Source organism: Sander lucioperca, chromosome 11 (assembly GCF_008315115.2).
Source record: "Sander lucioperca isolate FBNREF2018 chromosome 11, SLUC_FBN_1.2, whole genome shotgun sequence".
Taxonomy (NCBI): Eukaryota; Metazoa; Chordata; class Actinopteri; order Perciformes; family Percidae; genus Sander; species Sander lucioperca.
Window position 1 is genome coordinate 35,620,626 of NC_050183.1, and position 21,784 is coordinate 35,642,409.

At 42.2% G+C, this 21,784-nt stretch overlaps 1 protein-coding gene across 2 annotated transcripts in view; it reads right to left on the reverse strand.

Annotated features, from left to right (window-relative positions):
* The window catches only part of mmachc (metabolism of cobalamin associated C), a 26,515-nt gene extending 4,739 nt beyond the window's left edge, over window positions 1-21,776 (reverse strand). Inside the window, exons 1-7 of one of the 2 annotated variants that reach the window (XR_004108217.2) lie at window positions 21,484-21,776; window positions 21,008-21,205; window positions 20,071-20,235; window positions 19,763-19,939; window positions 18,853-19,336; window positions 16,122-16,124; window positions 12,571-12,580 (exon numbers count right to left, since the gene is read on the reverse strand). Coding sequence is in view for 1 of the 2 variants with exons in the window: in XM_031318107.2 (XP_031173967.1) it covers window positions 19,154-19,336; window positions 19,763-19,939; window positions 20,071-20,235; window positions 21,008-21,205; window positions 21,484-21,573 (813 nt within the window). In the remaining variant the exon portion in view is untranslated. Of the gene's footprint in view, window positions 1-12,570; window positions 12,581-16,121; window positions 16,125-18,716; window positions 19,337-19,762; window positions 19,940-20,070; window positions 20,236-21,007; window positions 21,206-21,483 lie in introns of those variants that run through there. The other variant, XM_031318107.2, reaches the window with a different exon arrangement.
* Window positions 21,777-21,784: the final 8 nt, after the last annotated feature.

Consider the following 21,784-nt stretch of genomic DNA (forward strand, 5'->3'; position numbering starts at 1 on the left):
CGCGGGTTCAATTCCGACCTGCAGCCCTTTGCTGCATGTCATTTCCTTCTCACTCCCCCTGTCCTGTCTTCAACTGTCCTATGTAATGAAGGCCTAAAATGCCCCAAAAAATAATGGCTAAATATATTGATTAAACAAAGAGAAAAGTTCTTTGGGGAAATATCAGAAATGCTCCTTTTGGCCGGCTGGAGGGGCGTGTTGCTGTCTGTGTTTGATTGACGGCAACTGGCAGCTGCCACAGTGCCGCTGTTACACCATAGGTAAGCTGTGTCAGCGCTGGAGTATGGTCTGAAAACACCGCTGGGATAGGGGATAAAAACGCTCTGGCTTGTTTGTATTTCTTTAAACCAATCACAACCGTCCTGGGCGGGCGCTAATGTGGTTTGTTCAGAGTCTGTGGCTCTTGTGTAGCAGGCTTCTGTCCGGCTCAGTCTGACCGCCTGCTCTGCCTATGTCCGAATACTGCGGCTGCTGCTTTATGCAAGATTTGATTGGCTGTATGGAAAAATAAGGTCTCCATCTATGTGGACAAATACCTGATCGGTATATCTGTCGAATCGATGCAAAACTAGGGGGTGCCAGCGTGGAACCAAAAAATATTAAATAGAAATGTTTCCTTTTGGGTTTATGATTTTTTCTCAAAAGAGAAAACAGGACCAATGGTCTAGCAGATGAGATGATAAAGAAATGCCATTTAATTTCAGTCAGAAAGATTATAACTTGAACTGGTTTCCGTTGATATTAATACTAGTATGTTCCTACTGTGTGCATGTACCTGTGTGTGTGTGTGTGTGTGTGTGTGTGTTTGTGTGTGCGTGTGTGTGTGTGCATTTTGCTGCAGTAGCCTGCTGAACCCGAGCACTAGGGTCAGGGGCTTAGAGCAAAGGTTTAGATGACTTTAATGAATGTGCACGTAAATGTTTTCACTCCCCGCTCTCTTGCCAGACAACTTTTCTTTCCTCTCTTTATCTGTCCTCACACCCCACTCCCACATGCTTGGCTCACAGCACTCCACCCTTCCACTTTCTCTTTCTGTCCTCTAACCCCCTCCCTTCATTTCAGTTGTGCCAGCTGCTCAGCCACTCCACTGGCAAAGAGCAGGCTCTAATCCTTCACACGGCCCTCAAAACTCTGCCTGCTGGATCTTACAGCTTTGGGGCTTCTGCAACTTCTTTGAGAGAGACAGGACAGGTAGCAGACAGACACTGGACAGATAGACAGACAGATATGGCAAATGTATACTACTAATATGAACACAAAACCCCAGAAGCACAAGAGCAATGTTAGAGACAAAACATTTTGTGTACGCACAGTTATTATTACTGTGTGTTTGTGAGTGTGTGTGGGTGTGTGTGCTTGAGTTTGTGTGCCCAGTCTGATCCCGTTATTTCTCTGAGGGCGATTTTAGAGCGTGAGCATGAAGCACAGAGACCATCTAATGCAATAAGTCAATAATACATCCCATCATTGCACACACACACACACACACACACACACACACACACACACACACACACACACACACACACACACACACACAGCACAAAAAAAGCCTTCTAGGGGTTAAAGATGACCATTTTCTTCTTTGTGGAGCTTTTTTGAGCCACTTCATGTCTGTAAATTGTCCTTTACATTGTATGTAGTCATGGTTAATGGCAGGGCCGCAGTGGACAAAGTTGTGATAGAGATCATGCTTTCATCTCATTTCTCTTTTAAGATGAAAATCTGTGTGTAATATTCAGATAGCAGCAGGAGAGGTGAAAAGTCAAACCTCAACAACTGTTTATGCATCACTTTCAGCGTGACCCCACTTTAAGAGCTTACCCACACACACACACACACACACACACACACACACACACACACACACACACACACACACACACACACACACACACACACACACACACACACACACACACACACACACACACACACACACACACACACACATGCACACTTTCTAGTATAAAAGCCTTTCTGTAGATGACATTGTGTGGGAGCAGAGGAGAGTGTGGCTGTCAGCAGGATTCCCTCTGCTTGCCCGCCCTTGAATGCTGTTAGGAGGAGCCTGAGAAGAGAAGAGCAGGGACTCACTTGATGGTTGTATCATAAGGGGCAACACAATCCGTTGCTAGAAAGGATTTGTGAGACTTAAAGGGGAATTCTGGTATTTTTTGGTTGTATTCTCATAATTGTGGCCACATGTATTAAGGGTAAGCAGCACGAACCTCCTAATGCTTTCCAAATAAACTTGAATTTTACGTAAATAAATTCAAAATGCTTGTCTATTAATCCTAATGGAAGTAAACACAGAATGTAGCGTATGTGGCTAACTGCATGGGGATCTACTAAGCTAAAATTGGCGAGTGCAAAGTTAGCATGAGTAAGAATGGCCACAATCATGGGAATAAGACCCAGTTTTTTTTTTTTTGTTTTTTAAATACTGGATTTTTCTGGTCATCCTACAATGGAAAAAGTGCTCAGAGTCAATGAGCAGCTTTACTTGAAAGAGACATTTCTTTCAGAGCACGCTGAGTGGACTGTGTGTGTGAAACAGGCCAGTCAGTAGGTAGCTGTACTAAAAGGAGATAATAATAATAACTGTCAGACTTGATATCCATCCTAGAGGAGTCAACATAAAACTTAAAGTGAAGACAGCATTTATATAAATATATTTATTAGCTAAACATTTCTGCAAATGAGCCAGAACTTAGTCTTAGTTCTTGTTCATGCTTTACGCTGTGGACAGGGGTGATTTTTAATACAAAGCAGTATCAGGTGTGAAAAGTGACTGAAAGCGCCTTTTCTAGCATGCCCAGATTGTGACCAGCAGAGGTCAGAGGTCACAGGAGGGCTACAGACAGATGTTTCATAATTACATGAACATGACACACTTTCTGTACATTAGAAACACACCATGTGCGCTCACACAAACAAACACCATACTGAGCAGCAACGCACCTGAGGGTCTCCGACCTATATTATATAGGACACACACACACACACACACACACACACACACACACACACACACACACACACACACACACACACACACACACACACATTAAACATATTAAACACTAAGACTATTATTGTATGACTCTACACAGAACTAGCTTTTGTATGACTGGCGGTTCTGGCTATTTAATACTGCAGTAACTTATATTAAGTAACATTTTATCTTTTACTATTATTAAAATGATAGACTGATGTTTAACGAACGACTGTGGTTTCACTCTTTCCCAAATGTGTCTTCTTTGGGTCTTTTCTGTGTCCCATGTCCTATTCAGTAATGTGAAAAAAAAGTACACCTGCTACGTCAGCACAATGAGTGGATGGAGGGACGGAGGGCAGAGAGGTGATTGATTTAGCCTCTGCACCATCGCCCTGGCACTCAAAATGGGATGGAGGGATGCAGGGGTGGGAGGGAAAGAAATGAGAGGTATATAATGCTGCTGCACCTGCGATCTTACTCAAACCTTGTCAACCCTAAACTGCACTTCTTCTTTACCCTTTCTTCTCTATTAGCGTCTTTATCCATCCTCCCTAATTCCCTTCATGAATTCTTTCCGCCTCCTCAATGGCCCAAGTGTTTCCTCCCTCTCCTGTTTGCTCTATTTCTCCCACTCTGCCTCTCTCTCTGTCTCTCTTTGTCTTGTCTTTGGCTTCACCTCCTTCCCTTATCTCCTCTAGTCTGTTTTGGCAGGAACAGCGGTTTTATTATCCAACCTCACCTCTGCCAGGATGGGTCAGATACTGCAGTGGAGCCGCCTTCACTTGGCACTTAATGTGGAGAGAGTTGAAAAAGAAAACACAGCTGAGGGAGGTAGAAAGAGTGACACACAGGAGGAGAGTACTGTAGGTGAAAGGGGTTCAGCATAGCAGCATATGGCGTACAGTACAATTGGTGTTTGTGCAAATGTAAAGTAGCTTAAGTGTGTTTGTGTGCTGCAGCCCCACTTGGTTAGCGGTGCATCACTGTGGCTGTGGGCTTTCTCAGGAGGGATGGTAGACTAGACATGGCACGCCGATGCCAGAATGCCAGTCCTGGTCTCTGCTGCCAGCTCCAAGGAGCCTTAATCGATCCTGACAGCTCAGTGTGTCAGCAGGTCACACCGACACACGGAGGCAGAGGAACAAGGAACTATTCCAATCGGATAAAATGTGCTCTTCTCCTTTTACCATTTGTAACAAGAATAAGAATATAGTAAGAATATAAAACGATGTGGCCTGCTATTTGAGAAACTTTTCGCCTACAGCTACCAAGCTCAGGCCTTCCTATTCAGACAGAAAATGGACTCAGAGTGTGGCTGTCTGTCTCGGCTTGTTTGAAAATTCCTTTGATGCAGTTTATCCAACTGATTATCGCTGCAGCAGCATTAACATCGACAAAAAATGGCTCCACTGGCTAAATGGATGATCACGACTCTGCAATACATTTTCAGAAAAACTAAACTGCTTACTATTGTGTTTTACAAATTGGACCCAGACACCAGAGCAGCTTAGAGAGTAGTGCTCAGGTAAAATCAGGGGAATTCCCCCTTTGAGATAAGTGTTACCTTGACTTCAGCTTGAGGATGAGGAAAGTTTACATCCAGTGACAAATAGAATCATAATGTTTAAAAAAATATACATATACAAACATGCAAGAGACATTAAAAAGAAACACATACGTGAGGTATAAAACAAGACAAATGGCAGACAAATCTGCATTCCCATAGATTGTAATGACAAGTGAATCATTGTGTAACAAAAGACACAGTACTGTTTGTGCCCCAAGCTGGTCTGAAAACGATGGACAAAATGTCCCCAGCAGACGTTTGGCTTCCTGACCTCAACCTACTGACCCGCTGATTGGCCGTCTGACGGCAAATCTCCCTCCAGGACTGAACCTTTGAACTTGTAGAGAAATGGGGGGGGCGAGGATGGCAGGAGTGGCATGCTGCCTGCGCGGTTATTTAGAAGTCCCATAAAACAGGATTCCCACAACTCACCACACCAGCAGGAGGACGACAGGGAGAGAATAGCAGTGAGAGGAACAAATTGATGTGTAGGAAACAGAGAAATCAGATTTCACAAAGACAAAACTGTGTCACTGTGATTTTCATCCTCCATTCAGTGTCAGGGCTGAGCTCGGATCTGACACACAGCAGGAACAATTTCCAGATAGTTTTTTTGGATCTGACTATTTTACCCAAAGCCAGAGATCCCACTTCCCTTTTTACATTCAGCAAGTTGTCAAAAGTGTATCTGTGCTGAGCGGCAGGAGAAGGTGAACCAGCCTCAGATTAAACCTCAGAATAGCAGCTCAGTGCTCCTGTAATAGCGCTCGTCTTCCTCTGAGAGTAACAGCTCATTACCACAGGACTTCCCCCAAGGACCCCCCCCCCCCCCATCACCAGCATCTCACCCCTCTCGACACGACCTCACCCCCTGAGATGGAGAGCCCCCACATTGTGACGCATATCCACGTAAATACACCCCCTTCCTCTGCATACACTGCTAACCTTAGTCATCTCAAAGTAACTCCCATACCTCCTCCTGCTTTTGTATTTTATCTTCCTCTCCACTATCATTGCAGTTGCCACCCTTATGTCAGACTTTTGACCCATCTTTCTTCCAACTAAACCAACCTGCACACACACATAGACACAGACACACACACAGACACACACACACACACACACACACACACCCCTCCAACGCCTCTGTTCCCCTCTGTCCCCTTGCAGGGTGGCTTTTGTCGACACCTTTCCTGATTTGGACGTTTTTGATGAGAATTCCCCACCTCAATCTCTGCTGTTTCCCTACTTAACCCTCCCAGGGGCTTCCCAGATCTGCTCTGACTGACACACACACACACACACACACACACACACACACACACACACACACACACACACACACACACACTGACGCAGACACACAGACAAAAACACACAAAAATGACTAGATCGTGCTGGCTGTGACGCACACGCCGGCATACAAGTGTGCACGCGCACAAGCTCGCTCCGTTGTAGCCTTAATGAGGTCTCATCACGTCTTTTACTTTCTCTCCTCCTGTCTCTGCTATCTCTTTTTCTCTTAGTCAAGTGTCATAATTTTTTCATTCTGGTGCTGCACCGAGGTGTCAAATTAAAACATTAGCTCAGACAAGTAATTGAACTCCTTTTGGAATGTAGATCAACATAATAGACTATTTTCTGAGTCCTGTTTTGACAGTCTATGAGACGCTTCAAAGACATACACAAACAAACTCTGGGAAGTCATTAATAAGTGGGTCTCGCCATGAATATAAAGTGTATTTTGTTCTTGTTCTCACCATGAAGGACAGGGCCTGGATGTGGAGCGTCTGTGCATGAAAATAAACAACGAATCCAACAAAGGTCATTTGATTTGGCACTCTTGCCATCTGACGTATCCTGGTATCATCATTTCTGTATCAGCACATCCTCTCTATGAGCTGAGAGTTTGGGAATGGGCTGTGGAGGCAGCATATGAGGGAATGACCACTGTCAGGCCAGGCTATAGATTTATAGAATTCAATAATAAATCACAAATGGAAACAGTTTGACATTTTGAGAAACACACTTATTAGCTGTCTTGCCGAGAGTTAGATGAGAAGATTGATACTTGGACCTAGACAGGATGGAGGAGGCCCTAATTGTAGAGCAGAAGGTCCCATGATTGAAATGTGATTGAAAAGGAACACCAAGCGAGGGTCACCTGTTCAACCTCTGAGAAATGTAAAAGCGTTTACAGTATACGCTTACCTGGCATTTTTGTCAAAACACAAATAAAGCATAGATTCTCACATGCCCTTTTCTCAGAAACTGCTTGCTCAGCACTTTGCGGGGCTGGTTATAGTAGCTGTGTTGGTGTGATGGATGGCCTCTTGATCCTATTCCAGGTAGAGGTGTAGTCTGACTCCTCTCAGGAGACACTGAATATAGCCGAGTAGAAACCCACTCAGAGGAAACGCACACAGCCGCTGTAGCTCCGCACACAGTCGAGCAGGTACAGCTGACGGCTTTGAAATGGACAACAGGGTGGTGTGTGCACGTCTGTCTGCTGCAGAAAAAGACTTAAAAAGATTTGAATAACAGCAACACTTCCAATGTAAAGCGTCCTCCCTCACTATCAATTCCCCTGTCTCAGGAGGACAGAAACTCAGTTACTCACAGTACTTTGCAACTCCAGCCTATTTTCCCCTTCTGTCCAAGTCTGGGGTGGGCTGATGAATTTGGCTGTGATCGTTATTGCTTCCCAGGGGAAACACAAAGAGCAGATTACTCTGTCTCTCACTATTATCTACCTTGTACTTCCCTATCTTTAACAACCTTCCTGAAGAGATATATACACACTCCCACCCCAGCCAGTGACGCAAACCCTATTCTATGACTTCAAATGAACTAAGAAGCTACTATTGCACTATTTGGCTTATGTTTTGGGGCAAAACCACTTGAAGTAACAACTATTTTTGACATCAATTTGTGACATGAGCAGGCTTTGATGAACTTACTTTAATAAAACCAGGGGAGGAAGGGGAAAAAAAAGGCAAAGACAGAGTAAAAGAGAGAAAGACCTTGTAAAAAGCAGGGTCAGATATCATGCTGGAGGCTGCAGTTAAAAACTGCCATTTTTGGATCAATACAAGAGAGAGCAGAATAAAAGATGGGAAGAAAGAGAGAAGAGAAGAAGACATACGATGCTGTGTTTCCTCTCCTCCACATGGGCCTCCCTCTTTTCACTCAGATGGTTAGCTATCGATTGGACATAAAAACTTTGTGCGTGCGTGTGTGAGCGCTTTTGTAATAAAAACCCTCTCAGCCTTGTTTGCAGGGAAGCATTTTTTGGAAACTCCAACAGCTTCAACAACTTCTTCTCAGTTTTTAATGAAAATTAAAGCAACACCAAAGATTCTTTTGTACCTTAAAATAATGTTTCCAAAATCGTTTCAGTGGTTCATCAACTCGTAACAGGGTGAACGGCACTTCTGCATTCGCTTTGCGGCCCTCTATCTGCTAAAACCGCACTATGCAAGTTTGCCAAATCGGGTAGCGGATCTGTATTTCGAATGAGAACAATAATGGACAATTCCGCTTCCAACCTCTAGGGGGACCGAAGAGGAAAAGTGCTTTGGTGTTGCTTTAAGAGAGCCTTGATTAAATGGTCTCCTCTTAACATTGCTCTTTATGTTAGGATGACATTAACTAAATATAGCTTATTGTGTAAACTCTCTACTCTCCATGCTTCCATTTCCTGCACCTGTATCTTTTTTTTTTAAGATTTGGACAAGACACTTTTTGTGGAGAGGAAAACGTCCTAAGAATAGCCTTTCTACTTTACAAATAAATGTAAATAAATTCAAATAAATGTGGTGGTTTATCCCTCTTCAAACTTTATTATCTGTTTTTTCACTCTATTAACCCTCATGTTGTCCTCGGGTCCAATTTGACCCGTTTTCAAAATTTCAAAAGCAGAAATATGTTGTTGTTTTTTTTAAATAAAAATTACCCAAAAATTAGATGGATTCCATACAATGCTCTTCGCACGTACAATTCATGATCATTACTTTTAATGAATTTTGGATGTTTTATTCAAGTTTTAGCATTTAAAATTTTTTTTAAATGGTTTCAAAACTGTATTCTGACTAAACTTTGACTCTTTGAAGTCTCTGATTATCCATCAACATACGCTCCTCTAATATTAGTCTAAATATTTCATAATTTCTGCTTTTTTAACTCAAAAATTAGATATAATTTCCTACAAATGAGGATTATAGTCCATGAATGTGGTAAGAACTTAGTGTTAGTGGTGTTTGGTGCATCAAAAATGTAAAAAAAAACGTGACAAAAACATAGAAAAAAGCATCAAAAGTGTCGACGAAAGGGATATAAATGTCAGAAAAAGAACCAAAAAGGTGTTCATTTTTAATTTTGACCCGGGAGGACAACAAGTGCACAGTCGACGGGAAGACAACACGAGGGTTAAAAAAATCAATGTATTGGATATTCCCTGGCGAAGAATAGGGAATTCACCTTGTTAATATTTTACCTAAAGAAGAGCAATTGTCCTCTGGGACCCACTATGTCTCACACTGAAAAATATTTATTTATTCCATGCATGCTCCATTACTTATCACCAGTTTGAAATTTACTGGATCCTCCCTTAGTATTCCCTCCATGGGGTTCCAGATGTTAACACATTTTAAACTTTAACACGTGTATACCTCTAGAACAGTTAACAGTTCTAGAGGTATAACAGTTAAAGGATATTTGTAATAAGAAAAACCTCCGCACTTTTCAAGACCTGAAGGAAGATTACTCCCTCCCAACCACAGACTGTATAAAATTATACAAATATATACAAATTAAAAGCGCACATTAGTGGTATAGGCAAAACTCTATGCTATTATCTTTAATCTATTATTATCAGCTGATGCATACGAATGCGCCTTTGTCAGAAGAATCCCTCTCTAAGGTGTCTTGCAAGAAGGGATATTACGTAAGGTAGGTAAAAAAATAAAAAACTCAGTCATTTATCTGAAGTTGCTCTTTGAGCATGGCTTGTTGGCCTGTTACAAAAAGGAGATGAGTTCTCTTCCGTCACTCCAGACGATAAGAGAGAGATAACTCATGACTGTGAGGAAAAGTGCTGATGGGTTTAGCGCAGTGAGAGCCATCCCAGGGGAGAGCATTTGCATGCTGCAGTGAATTGCTTGTAAGTAGAACCTAGTCATATACTGTATCTATCCTGCACACACCCACCCACCCTTCAACACACACTCAGGCAGGCACACGCACACACACAGTCACTCGCTGACAGGTTACAGGCACCAAAACAAATCAGACCAAAACAAATAAGTAAAATGTTGTGTCATTCCCTTTTGAAACTGCCTTTATCTCTCATGCATTAATGGGATAGAAAACCCACTAGTCTGTGAGTGCCACTGTTTCATGATGATTGTCTTGAGTTACAAACTAAAAGCAGTCAACTTAGCTATACTTATTAAATATTTCCCTCCTCTTCAATGATAAAGAAATTGTGAATAAAAGAAGTTATGTCATGTCCTTTTGTTTAATTTTTTTGTTTAGTTTTATATCTTCTCATGTAATTTTGGGTCATGGTGCATTTCCATTCATCATAAACATCACCTGAAAAAAAGCATTCATTTAGATTAAGGAATTAATCAACATATAATCATATAATACATCAATATAATTCAGTGATGAAGTATGACCATCTGAAATCTGAAGTTTTTAACAAGACTAAGCTATGCTAGCAACTTTGTAAGGCTGTCCTTAGGTACAGCGGTGCTTTGAGCTAAATGCTAACATTAGTGCAGTATGCTAAAACTCTCCTAATGACAATGCTAACATGCCAATGTTTAATAGGCATAATATTTACCATGTTGACCATCTTAGTTTAGCATGTTAGCATGTTAACATTTGCCGATTGGCACTAAAACATACAGCTGATGTCAGAAGTTTTGCAGATGATTAATGATAAAAAGTAGTAGGGTAAATTCTATTTTTGACCAGATGATGGTGCTAGATGAATAGACAGAGGATTGCCAAAGGTAATACGCTTCATCCTGTGGGAAACCATATGTCTGAACCAAATTTTATGACAATCGACTAATTGATTAGTTAATCGCTAGTCTCGCATTGCCAGACCTTCCTCCACAGCGCTGCGGAGGAGGGTCTGGCTAGTCCATACAGCATTCCGGGATGAGAGAGAACCGTTCTCTGGTTTATTGGCATTTCTTTACATCAATCACAATCGTCATGGCCGGGGCTTAGCGCCGCACTGAGCCCCTGTGCCGCTGCAAAATAGCCTCGGGAAGGAACTTGTTTTGGTGGAACGTGTACGTTCATAGGTTGTTTTAGTCATGCAACAGAAAACTCGGACTGGACAGATAGTCTAGCTAGCTGTCTGGATTTACCCTGCAGAGATCTGAGGAGCAGTTAACCATAGTTCTTATAAATCTACTGGAGTTTAAAATTCCAACACAAAGAATGCGGAAGGTGGCGGACATTCAATCGAAAAGAAGGACATACCGCGGAATTTCCAACTATTTTGTTAATCGATTCATCGTTAAAGAAATTTTTCATGTAAAAATGGTATGCAAATACAGTTTTCAGCCTCTCAAATATGGAAATTTCCTGCCTTTCTGTTTTATATCTTTTTTTTTTTAAGATTATGTTTTGGGCATTTTAGGCCTTTATTGTGATAGGACAGCTGAAGACATAAAAGGGGAGAGAGAGGGGGAATGACATACAGCAAAGGGCAGCTGGTCAGAGTCGAACCTGGGCCCACTGCGTCGAGGTGTAAACGTTTATACATGAGCACCCGCTCTACCAACTGAGCCATCTGGGCACCCTTTCTGTTTTCTTATGAAAAGTACATATCTTTGGGGTTTTGGACTGACAAAACAATGCTTTTAGGTACACCACCTTGGACTTTGAGAAACTGTGATTTTCACTATTTTCTGACATTTTATAGACCAAACGATTAATCGACTAATCTAAAAAATAGGCTGATTAATCAATACTGAAAATAATTGTTGATTGCAGCCCTACAATCCATTTCTCCAGTTGTTGAGATATTTCAGTCAGGAACAAATTGGTGGGCTGACATTGCCATCCCCAGCATGGTCAGAAATTGGCCAATTGGATATCCCAAATAGAGGGCAAAACCCCAAAAAACAACTTTGGAGTTAGTAAATGAGTCAATTCTAGCACAAGTCCATGTCTCTTTAAAGCTAAAATGATGTAACTATCATATCAAAGCCATCTGTAATTTAAATGCTCACACTGGTAACTATTTTGTAAGGGCTGCCAGCTAAATGTAGGAGTAGGGCAGAGTGCTTTCTTTGTGTTGTGTCGGATTCAAGTGTTCTCAGAAGTGCGCTCCAGCTGCGTTCAGCACCGGCACTCTATTTATAAAAAAGTGCATTGAAGCGTGGGAGGAGAGCATTATGTTTGGACAATATTTCAGATAGCATAAACCACGGCGATGTGTTGCTTAAATAAGGGACTAGAAAGGAGATGTCTGTGTGCGTAGTTACACACAAAGACACACAAAGACGCACACACACACACACACACACACACACACACACACACACACACACACCCACAATGTCCTGGCCTATAATCGTACCTATTTAAAATGCTAATTTCCTCTCTCCCACAGGTACCTAACTGTGTTTGAAACTAAATTGCTCACCATAGCAGGTCAGTCTGAGCCTAATGAATTTATCTGTTCTCTCCCATAACACTTGTCGACGTGAATGGTGGACGACAGGAGCACCGAGTACCTGAGTTTTCGAAAGCAAATACTGCAACCTCTTCTTGCTTTCTCAGATGGATTTCCACATCAACCCGTGAATATTTTAGTATTTGGCTTGGATGAGGCTTTGACCTGTGACCATCTCCATTACAAGAGATAGTTTACTTAGTGGTGCTCACTGATATGAAACTACCAATCAGACCAAAATCACCTGTCCCCCATCGCTCCACACCAGCCCACTTCTGACTTTAAGGTCAAGCACCAAACAGGAGCAGCACTTAACTCCATATGAGGGGATTTATAACATGCATTTCTCCGTGCATCTGCATGAAATATTGATTCGAAAATCTCAGGATGGAGATCATTTACATAACAATATATCAACATGTGTATTTTCTCAGCCTGTAGCACTCTCCAATAATGTTATGGTCCATTCGGGATGTAAAACATGGAACGCATGATGGTGTGGGTGGAAGGTAGGCACACATAAACACACACACGACTTGATGCTTTAGGCCAACAAGTAATTCTTAACCTGATTCCCAAAATCTTCTTTGGTTTATCGTGTCCAGCAGCAGAGATCAGTCTGAAATGCTTCAATCCACTGCATCTAAACTCAATAAACACAGTCTGTTCTCGATGTTCAAATCAGTACAGTACACTTTAACTCAACATAGTGAGTGGGAAAAGTGTACCAAGTCTATTAACTAAATTGTCAAAGATGTCTTCGCTGCCTATCTAAACCATGCTATTACTCTGGAGCCCACACACACTCACACAGAGTGCCATGGACCCCACAGAGAGTAATGATAACTGCGAGTGAGAATAATTTTCCTCCATAGCCCGGCAACACGACACAACAAACCGGTCTCTCTAGGGGGCAGGAGAGACGTGTGAAGAGGAGAAGTGAAAGGGAGCGAGGCAAACAACGAGGGAGGGAAGGTAAGAGGCCACACGAGGACATTTAGCAGTAAAACGTGACCAAACATTTTCCACAGGGATCTTTGCCATCATGCAGAGCAGAAAATACTTTAAGAACAAAAAAAAAAAAAGAGATGGATGATATTTCTTATGGGCAAAGCCAAAGTAGTAAGGAGCTAATTTCGCATAAGTGACAGATTTAGAGTTCCTCGGCAGCTGTGATGTAATACTTAATGCACACAGCAGCAATAAATTAGCTCATAGCACCGTGTGAGCTTTTACCACAGCAGCCCACCAGGCACACGAAGGATAGAGCTAATTGCAATCATTCAGTAGGAAGCAGGAAGGAGTGAGAAAGCCCCTGCTCTGTCTGAAGTAACTTTAAGTCTTAACTCTTTTTTTTCACTATAAACAATCAAATCAACCCTCTCATTCAGTTGACTAGACCTCTTCTCATGCATGTTTGTGTGGTTTTGGTTCTTATTTCTCTGCCTTGTGCGGTTTTAAAGGTGTGTTGAACACTGCTCAGCTCAGTTATTGGATGTCTCTGGAATCGAGTAGCATCTCCTTTCAGAAATGAGTAAATCCACAAATAAACGTTTCCAAAGATTGATTCACTGAAACAATCAAACTCCGTATGTTGCCCATTTCTAAAGTTGCATCAACAAAGATGAAATCAAACTTCTGGTCGACACACATCTGAGTGAATAGAAATGTGCCACGAAAGGCAACTTTTTTTTTTTGCATATGCTGTAGTACTCCCCAACAACTGTAAACAGACTTTGATGTGTAAAATCAGTGGAGTTCCCTTTTAGGAAGGGGAAGAAAAACAATACCCTAAAATCTGTTCCACCATTGGAAAAAGGATTGCAGCTTGTCAGCCTCAACGCTGACCTTACAGCAGGACTATAACACATTGTAAAAATAAATAACACATTTTTTCCTATTTCTTATTTCCATCTTTCATTTAAATACACTCAAGGGTTTTACAGTCTTGCTAGGTCTGGGATGACCAGCAGTTTATGGTGGTTAACGCTAGCTGGTGTTAGCTGATTTTAGATTGCTGTACAACTGACATTAGTGAGTCAGTGTGTTGACTAATTGTGCTACTGTTACACTATGTTTTACCAACAAATATCACACAATTGTCACTTGTGGGGATACTATTTAGTCAAACTTACAGAGGCTCGCTTTAACTGATTTCCTTACAGGCCAACTGAAGCTGAACTCCTACAGGCCGTAACTGAACCACAAGATGTAGTGCGTACTTTAAAATAACCCGAATGTGTCTACCGAGAAATAAACGTTATCTCACAAAGGATCTTATGTGTCTCCTGTGTCAACTTAGAAACCTTAGAAATAAACTGCAGAGAGGTGCAATGGGACTGTCTCTGCTATAGATCTATACTGTGAGGCTGCGATTCTCCTAGTTTTCTTTTCCAAAGGGTTAAATGTATCACATTCTCGGGGGAATGAAGCCCGGTGGATTATGTAAAGGAAACCTTAGCTCGGGCTAATCCTTCTCTCCTGTATGACTTACACAGTTCTTTGATGCTTGGTTTATAGTGGAGACGGTGGGGAGTCAGGTGAATGTTGTTGTGTTGCTAAGAGCAACCGGAATAATGCTTTTCATTCACCATCAACACTGACAAACTGTGTGAAACATCTGCGGCCACATACAAACCTCATACTTAATCAACATGAAGAAATGACTGCAACATTTTAAGTATACCAGTGAGTAAGATGATATACTGTACATGTGGACATAGCTGGGAGCTTGCTATTGGCGTTTTCCACTATATGAACAACAAGCCCTGTCATGCCTGCTGCACATTACCAAGGAAATGAGGGTCTTCTGTTTGCATGTGGTCTCAGCGGCCAAACTCGCATCTTTATGTCTGACAGACTAAATGAGCTGTGTGTCATGTTCAAAGCACGTCTGAGTGAGATTAGAGAACATTAAGCATTGTGGTAAATAATGTCATGCATGGGATTCATCCGATTTTTTCATATTCTTGAGTTAGAAGAATATAGTTTTTTATAACAAGTTAATATGTGCGCTGAGCGCTTGCGCATGTGTAAAAAAGGAGGGATTTGTAGTTTAATTGCCTCGGTTGATAATGAGATAATCGGACAGCCCTCTACCCCTCTGTCCTTGGTTGACCACTCACGCTCCCATCCATTGGCCTCCGCAACCAGAGCCAACAACTGATTGGTTGCAGGGGGGGAATTCTGAGGCAGAGGACTAGTTAATTATGCTAATCCATCAAACTGATAAGGAGACGGTTTAAAAAATGTAAAAGCTCTGGAAACACACGCACACGCTCTGGCAGAGACAGGCTCTGTGAGAAAATAGGAGACTATTTTGTCAGAGTAAGCAGAGAGAGAGAACAGAATACAGAATCGTAATTAAGCTCTTTCCTTTTTCTCGTGGATCTCCATATCTGTAATATTCAAGAACTCAGTGTTTCCAGTCTCCATTTATTCCCTCAATTTCAAATACCGTAACAGTCATGTTAATGCTAAATTCTAAATTTGACTAAATTCTCTGGATGCTGGACTTTTCCTCCCCCCCACTCAGCGCTCAGTTCCTCCTCTGTTGCTAGTATGCTGCTGGCCTTTCCCCTCTCATCTTGTTAACTGATGTCTGTGGGCGGATAACACTGCTTCACTGATCCACAACTCATGACACACCACTCATCTTATTCTTTTTCTTCTTTTTTTTTTTATCTCTGCCCAAAACTATTACAGCGGCACCCGGTAATTCTTGCTGTGCACAAAACATGTTAATATTGTCTTTGGATTTTGGATTCTAGTGAGCAGTGCCAGCAGAGTTTTAACATCATTTCTCCTACTTATTCTAAACTCCTTTTATTTTACAATCAGTAACCGTGCACAGGCTTGTATTGGATTTACAAGCTCCTTTGATGTGGGACCTTTCTCTTTTTAATCTTTTATTTTTATATTTGGCAATATAATCTTTGTTACACTCATGCCAATAAGGCATATTTAATTCACTATTTAACTGCTCAATGCAGCATTTTCTAATCTCTCTCTAATCTGTAATGTTCATTGCTTAGGGACTCTTTTGAGGAAACAGTGTACAGTAATGCTGGTAGCCTTCTGTGTCCCACACCAGTCAGAAAGCAAAATTGCCTCTGCAGTCCAACAAAAAGCCAGAAACCAGGAGAACTCGGTAGTGCTGCTCTGCCTTCCAGAACTCGTGTTGCACTGTGGAGACAGTTGAGGATACTAAACCAAGGGGAAAAGAGGGAGCTAGATCGTCAGGAGCATCCCCCACTACTAATCCCATGTCTTAGTGCTTCTTTCTCTGACATGCAGCCTAAATGTTCCACCTCTAGATATCAGTGTGTTCCAGGTAAAGCTGGTGAGGCATGCTATACTCACCTCAGAGTACAAAGCTTACAGCCTTCTCACCCACAACAACAGAGACCTGGAAACTACAAGACGGTTGGCTTCTCACTCTGACAGATTTTTTTCCAAAGAGGAATTATCCCTCCACCTTCCCAATGGCATCAAAGGAGTGAGAAAAGGATGCACATGATGCAAGAGCGACAACGAAGAAGATAGAAACCAAATGTTTTCTGTGCCAAATACATTTGCTGTGGTAAACAGCCTGGAAAATGGTACCGTAACAATATAACCCAATAATATATACAATATAATTCAGCTTCTTAGACTTAACTCTGCTAAAAATGCATCATACATCATGTAATATGAATGTACTAAAAGAAAATTAAGAACTAAGTTATTTGGATGTGACTTGTGGTGGGACTGAGAGTAAACGGCAGAGTTAACTGGCTTCAAGGCGTACACAAAGAGACAGAGAGAGAAAGAGAGGTGGGATAGAGCAATAGAGGAGGGGGATAGGGGAGAGACTGAGTATCTGAGGGAGTGTAATTAACTCCATGGTCTGCCTCTCTGCAGGCCTGCGGCATACTGCTCTAAAATGCTGATTCAGTACACAGATAGAGTAGCACGGGGAGGGAGTAGGAAGGGGGTGAGGAGAGGAGGGATGCATTAAGAGAGAAAGAGAGAAAGAGAGAGGAGACAGAGAGAGAGAGAGAGAGAGAGAGAGAGAGAGAGAGAGAGAGTTGGGGTGTTTCAAACTGAAATATGAAATGAAGCGATAGCTAGCTCAGTGGGACAAAAAGTCCCAAATGATAAAAGCAAAGAGTAAACGGTGAAGGCAGGAACGAGAGTGAAGCTGCTTAAATTAAAGTAATACATAAAAGATCTGTTATATAAGATTCACTTAACAGTTACAGAGGGTAGATGGTATACTTTATAATGTGAGGCAGGTTATCTGCAGTCAGTGCTCGACTCTGATGAGCGCTGGACATCTTCAGATGCTTCAGAGACAGCCGTGCAAAAGCTCACTCTGCGTTATCGAGAGAACAGTGACATCTAGAGGCGTAACAATAGATTTGGCCTGCACTGAATTTGCACTGCAGAACTGCTGTTAGGTACAGTTACCTACTTTGTTCCTGTATCCAACCCCTCACTGCTTGGTGGAGCTGCCCAGCGCACATGTCTACTGGATGTACCTTTGTTAAAATGTAAAAAAAAAGGAAGAACTACACCTGGCAAACAGAGTGTGTCCTGGGTCACAGTACCTGTGTGGGGTGATGATTTACTGCTAGAGGGGTTAGTTACAGTTGAAATTAGTCAGTCTATCACCAGAGGGGTAGAGGCAGCTCACATCTATAATGCATCAAGCTCAGGTAAACTGGAGACAAAGTCCCAACAATGGAGCCAATAAATACTGCAGAGAGATGAGATGGATGGATGACCCAAATACTTTTCATTCAAAGAATACTAAACAAACATGCAGTTATCGTATCTAACAGATATCTAATGCATCATAGGCAGATTTGATTTAAGTAACAATATAGATGAAATAGTCATGACCGAAAGAAAGAGATCCAGGGTACAAGCGGCCGAAATGGGTTTCCTCAGGAGGGTGGCTGGCGTCTCCCTTAGAGATAGGGTGAGAAGCTCAGTCATCCGTGAGGAACTCGGAGTAGAGCCGCTGCTCCTTCACGTTGAAAGGAGCCAGTTGAGGTGGTTTGGTCATCTGGTAAGGATGCCCCATGGGCGCATCCCTAGGGAGGTGTTCCAGGCACGTCCAGCTGGGAGGAGGCCTCGGGGAAGACCCAGGACTAGATGGAGGGATTATATCTCCACCCTGGCCTGGGAACACCTCGGGATCCCCCAGTCGGAGCTGGTTAATGTGGCTCGAGAAAGGGAAGTTTGGGTTCCCCTGCTGGAGCTGCTGCCCCAGCGACCCGATTCAAAGCACCGATTAATATGACCAACAGTCATTTTCACTTTCATTATTTTACAATGAAAAACTGTTGACAGCTCCTATGTATTGGGTTGAAAGCAAAAACCTCAAGAAACGAAAAACAATTAGAGGTAGGTGAAAACATAATGTTGTTGTGTTTTTCAACAATGGGGAAACCATCAAATCAAATCCTTGGAGTCATAAATGTATGTATTGTTTATTTGTATGCCTTCACTATTAAATTAAATAGAAACAATCTAGAAATTATTAGATAAAGTGTTTGTCCTCTTTATGATTAAAAAAAAAAAAATAATCGGCACATAAAGATGGTGCATTCTTTAAAAGAATTTGGTTTAAACGCCCACACACAAGGTTTGCAACAGCAGCACTAAAGTATACATACATTTGAGTATTTTCCAGTTTCCATGAGATGACACGGGAGCTGCTTATACTCAGTAGTGTGAACATATGATGAAACATATAAAGCAGTAAATGTTCATATGAAAAGTCCATGAAAAGTATCCCTTGTACCTTTTAAGAGCTTCCACCAAAACCTTACAAGCTTAGCAGTGGCGGTTTGTGCTCAGAGAGGATGTGCAGCACTTCCACACAGCAGCTGTTTCAGCCATGTCCGGTCACCTGGCTCTGAGTGTCGGATGTTGAATCAGGTTGATTGCTTTCCCTCGGCAGGAAGCCCCAAGTCTTAAGCAGAGCAAACCGCTGAGCAGGAGGAGTGGAAAAGTAGTCCTTCTGTTTCTGAGAGTAGATCTGGACTGGACGGACGATGTCTCTGTAGGCCCAGTCCTAATGATGCAAAATTTCTCTGATTATCATCCTGTTTATGATGTATGTGTATGTTGTGTGTGATGTAATTAAGCTACTGGGACCTTGAATTTCCCCTTGGGGATCAATAAAGTATCTATCTATTAACTTTGATTTATCATATATTTATTTATATAATTAAAAAAAAACCAAAAAAAAACATGAAAACATAAACTGGTACTGTGTTTAACGTCAAGAAAATGTATTTAGAATCACACAAGCAATCTTATTCTACCAAAATCCAGGTTAAATTAGGACCCATGGGAAAAGAAAACCTCCACAGATGGGGGGTCTCTTATCTAAAGGCCATCTGTCTGGAGGATTTACGACATGAAATGGTTTGGTGTCCCCTGCTGTCTATTTAATGTGTGTGCCACAGGTATTATAGCTCACAGTGAGGTTCTGTACCTGCCAGTGAAAGTTAAAAGCCTCCAGCAGCTGTATCCTGTCCTCTCTTGAAGGCACACAGTCAGGTGGATCAGGCTGCACCATCTCAGAGTCCACCGTCACACCTCCAAACACCAACAGGGCTCTGATGGCAAACCAGCCCCCGAACCTCGGATGAACACACACTCCGAACATCTTCTGCAGGTAACAGAGGGAGAGACACAAAACACAGGTGAGCAGACAAGAATGGAAACACTGCACTACAAAATATCTATCGCAGCTGTTGGAGTTTAATTACACAACAATTCCTTATAAATGCATGACGTTACTTTTTCACCCCAGGGATGGTCTCTGACATCAGACTGTTGGTAGTAGAAAGCTGCTCCAGACACATGAGCCGCAGTCTGCGCCAAGAACTTTGGCTTCCTGCTGGGCAGCAGCTCGTAGTCATACCTCACATCCACCTCCTCCTCCTCCTCCTGTCCTGGGAAACACTGCAGGGCAGGGAGAGGAAACGGACATATTTAGGTGTCACAACCTGATCATGAAAATAGTTGTAGTTGCAATCCTATCCCTTACTGTAGTTAGGCAACATGATGTCATATGGTGTGAGACCATCAGAGATTTTCCATTACAGTTTCTAGTCTACTAGAACTAGTCAACTTTTCACTTGAGTTTCCAGACAATTTACTGTATCAAAAATATATCTACTGATGGCCGGGTTGGCTCAGTGGTAGAGCAGGCGCACATATACTAAGAGGAGAGGTTTATGCCTCGACACAGAGGTCCAGGGTTCGAATCTGACCTGTGACAATTTCCTGCATGTCTTCCCCCTCTCTCTCCCCTTTCTCACCTAGCTGTCCTATCAAATAAAGGTGGAAAAGCCCAAAAATAATCTTTATATTGTGCAGCCCTACTAGCTGTCCTGTCAAAAAAAAAAAAAAAAAATTAAAGGCGGAAAAGCCCAAAAAAAAAATCTTTAAAAATATATCTGCTGATATTGTAACATAAAAGTACATATTCAGTAATATAAGATTGAATACATAATGGCCCACCCATATCCCCAACCAAATTTAAAAACGTGCTTTTTGTCTGTCTGTCGCACTTTTAAGGTCGGGGTACACACACACACACACACACACACACACACACACACACACACCTCACCTGGGAGACAGCAGAGGACACACACACACACACACACACACACACACACACACACACACACACACACACACACACACACACACACACACACACACACACCTCGGAGACAGCAGAGGAGACGCAGTGTTTGACACACTGGTCTATGGGGTCAGACAGCTTCTGGCAGCCCCTCTCCTCCATGAAGGGCAGGAAGGCTTGTTCAAACATAGCAGGAGTGCTGAGCACCACCACGGCCAGGCTGTCATCTGGGTAAGCCAGGCGCAGGGAGAGAGGCAGCACAGAGTTATACCACCCAACCTGTGAACGTGGTGGGACAGTGTCACAGGCAGAGGCACACAGGCTGTAACAAACTAGTATCTCTATATAGCATTCAAACTAATTTAGCTGGATTACTGAAACAATAAACCTTAAACCGGCTGTTGAAACTGAATAATTTTACCACCATAATTATATTTACTGACTTTTGTTTTTTAACTTCCTAGCTAGCAGGTAAAGTATTACATTGTATTTCTCACACGTTGAAGCCCTTCTTGCTGTTAAGGCTACACGCTACAAAGAAATTAGTGCAACAATACCTTTAGAGGGTAGACTTCAAATCCGACTTTTGCTAAAGAGTCCTTTAACAGTGCCGTTTTACCTTCCACATTGGCAGTGGAAGCCGCCATTGTTGCATGTCAACACAAAGCTAAGGATTGTGGGATACGGTGTTCTTTGGCCTATCAATATCAGAAATTAGGCTAGACTTGTTTTTTCTGCAATGATTTGACAAAACTAATGCATACAATACAATATATAATGCAGTGTGTTTGGGAGAAATTCTACTCTAGCACTTCACATATTTTGTGCGAGTAAAGAATATTACGAATATAGTCACTA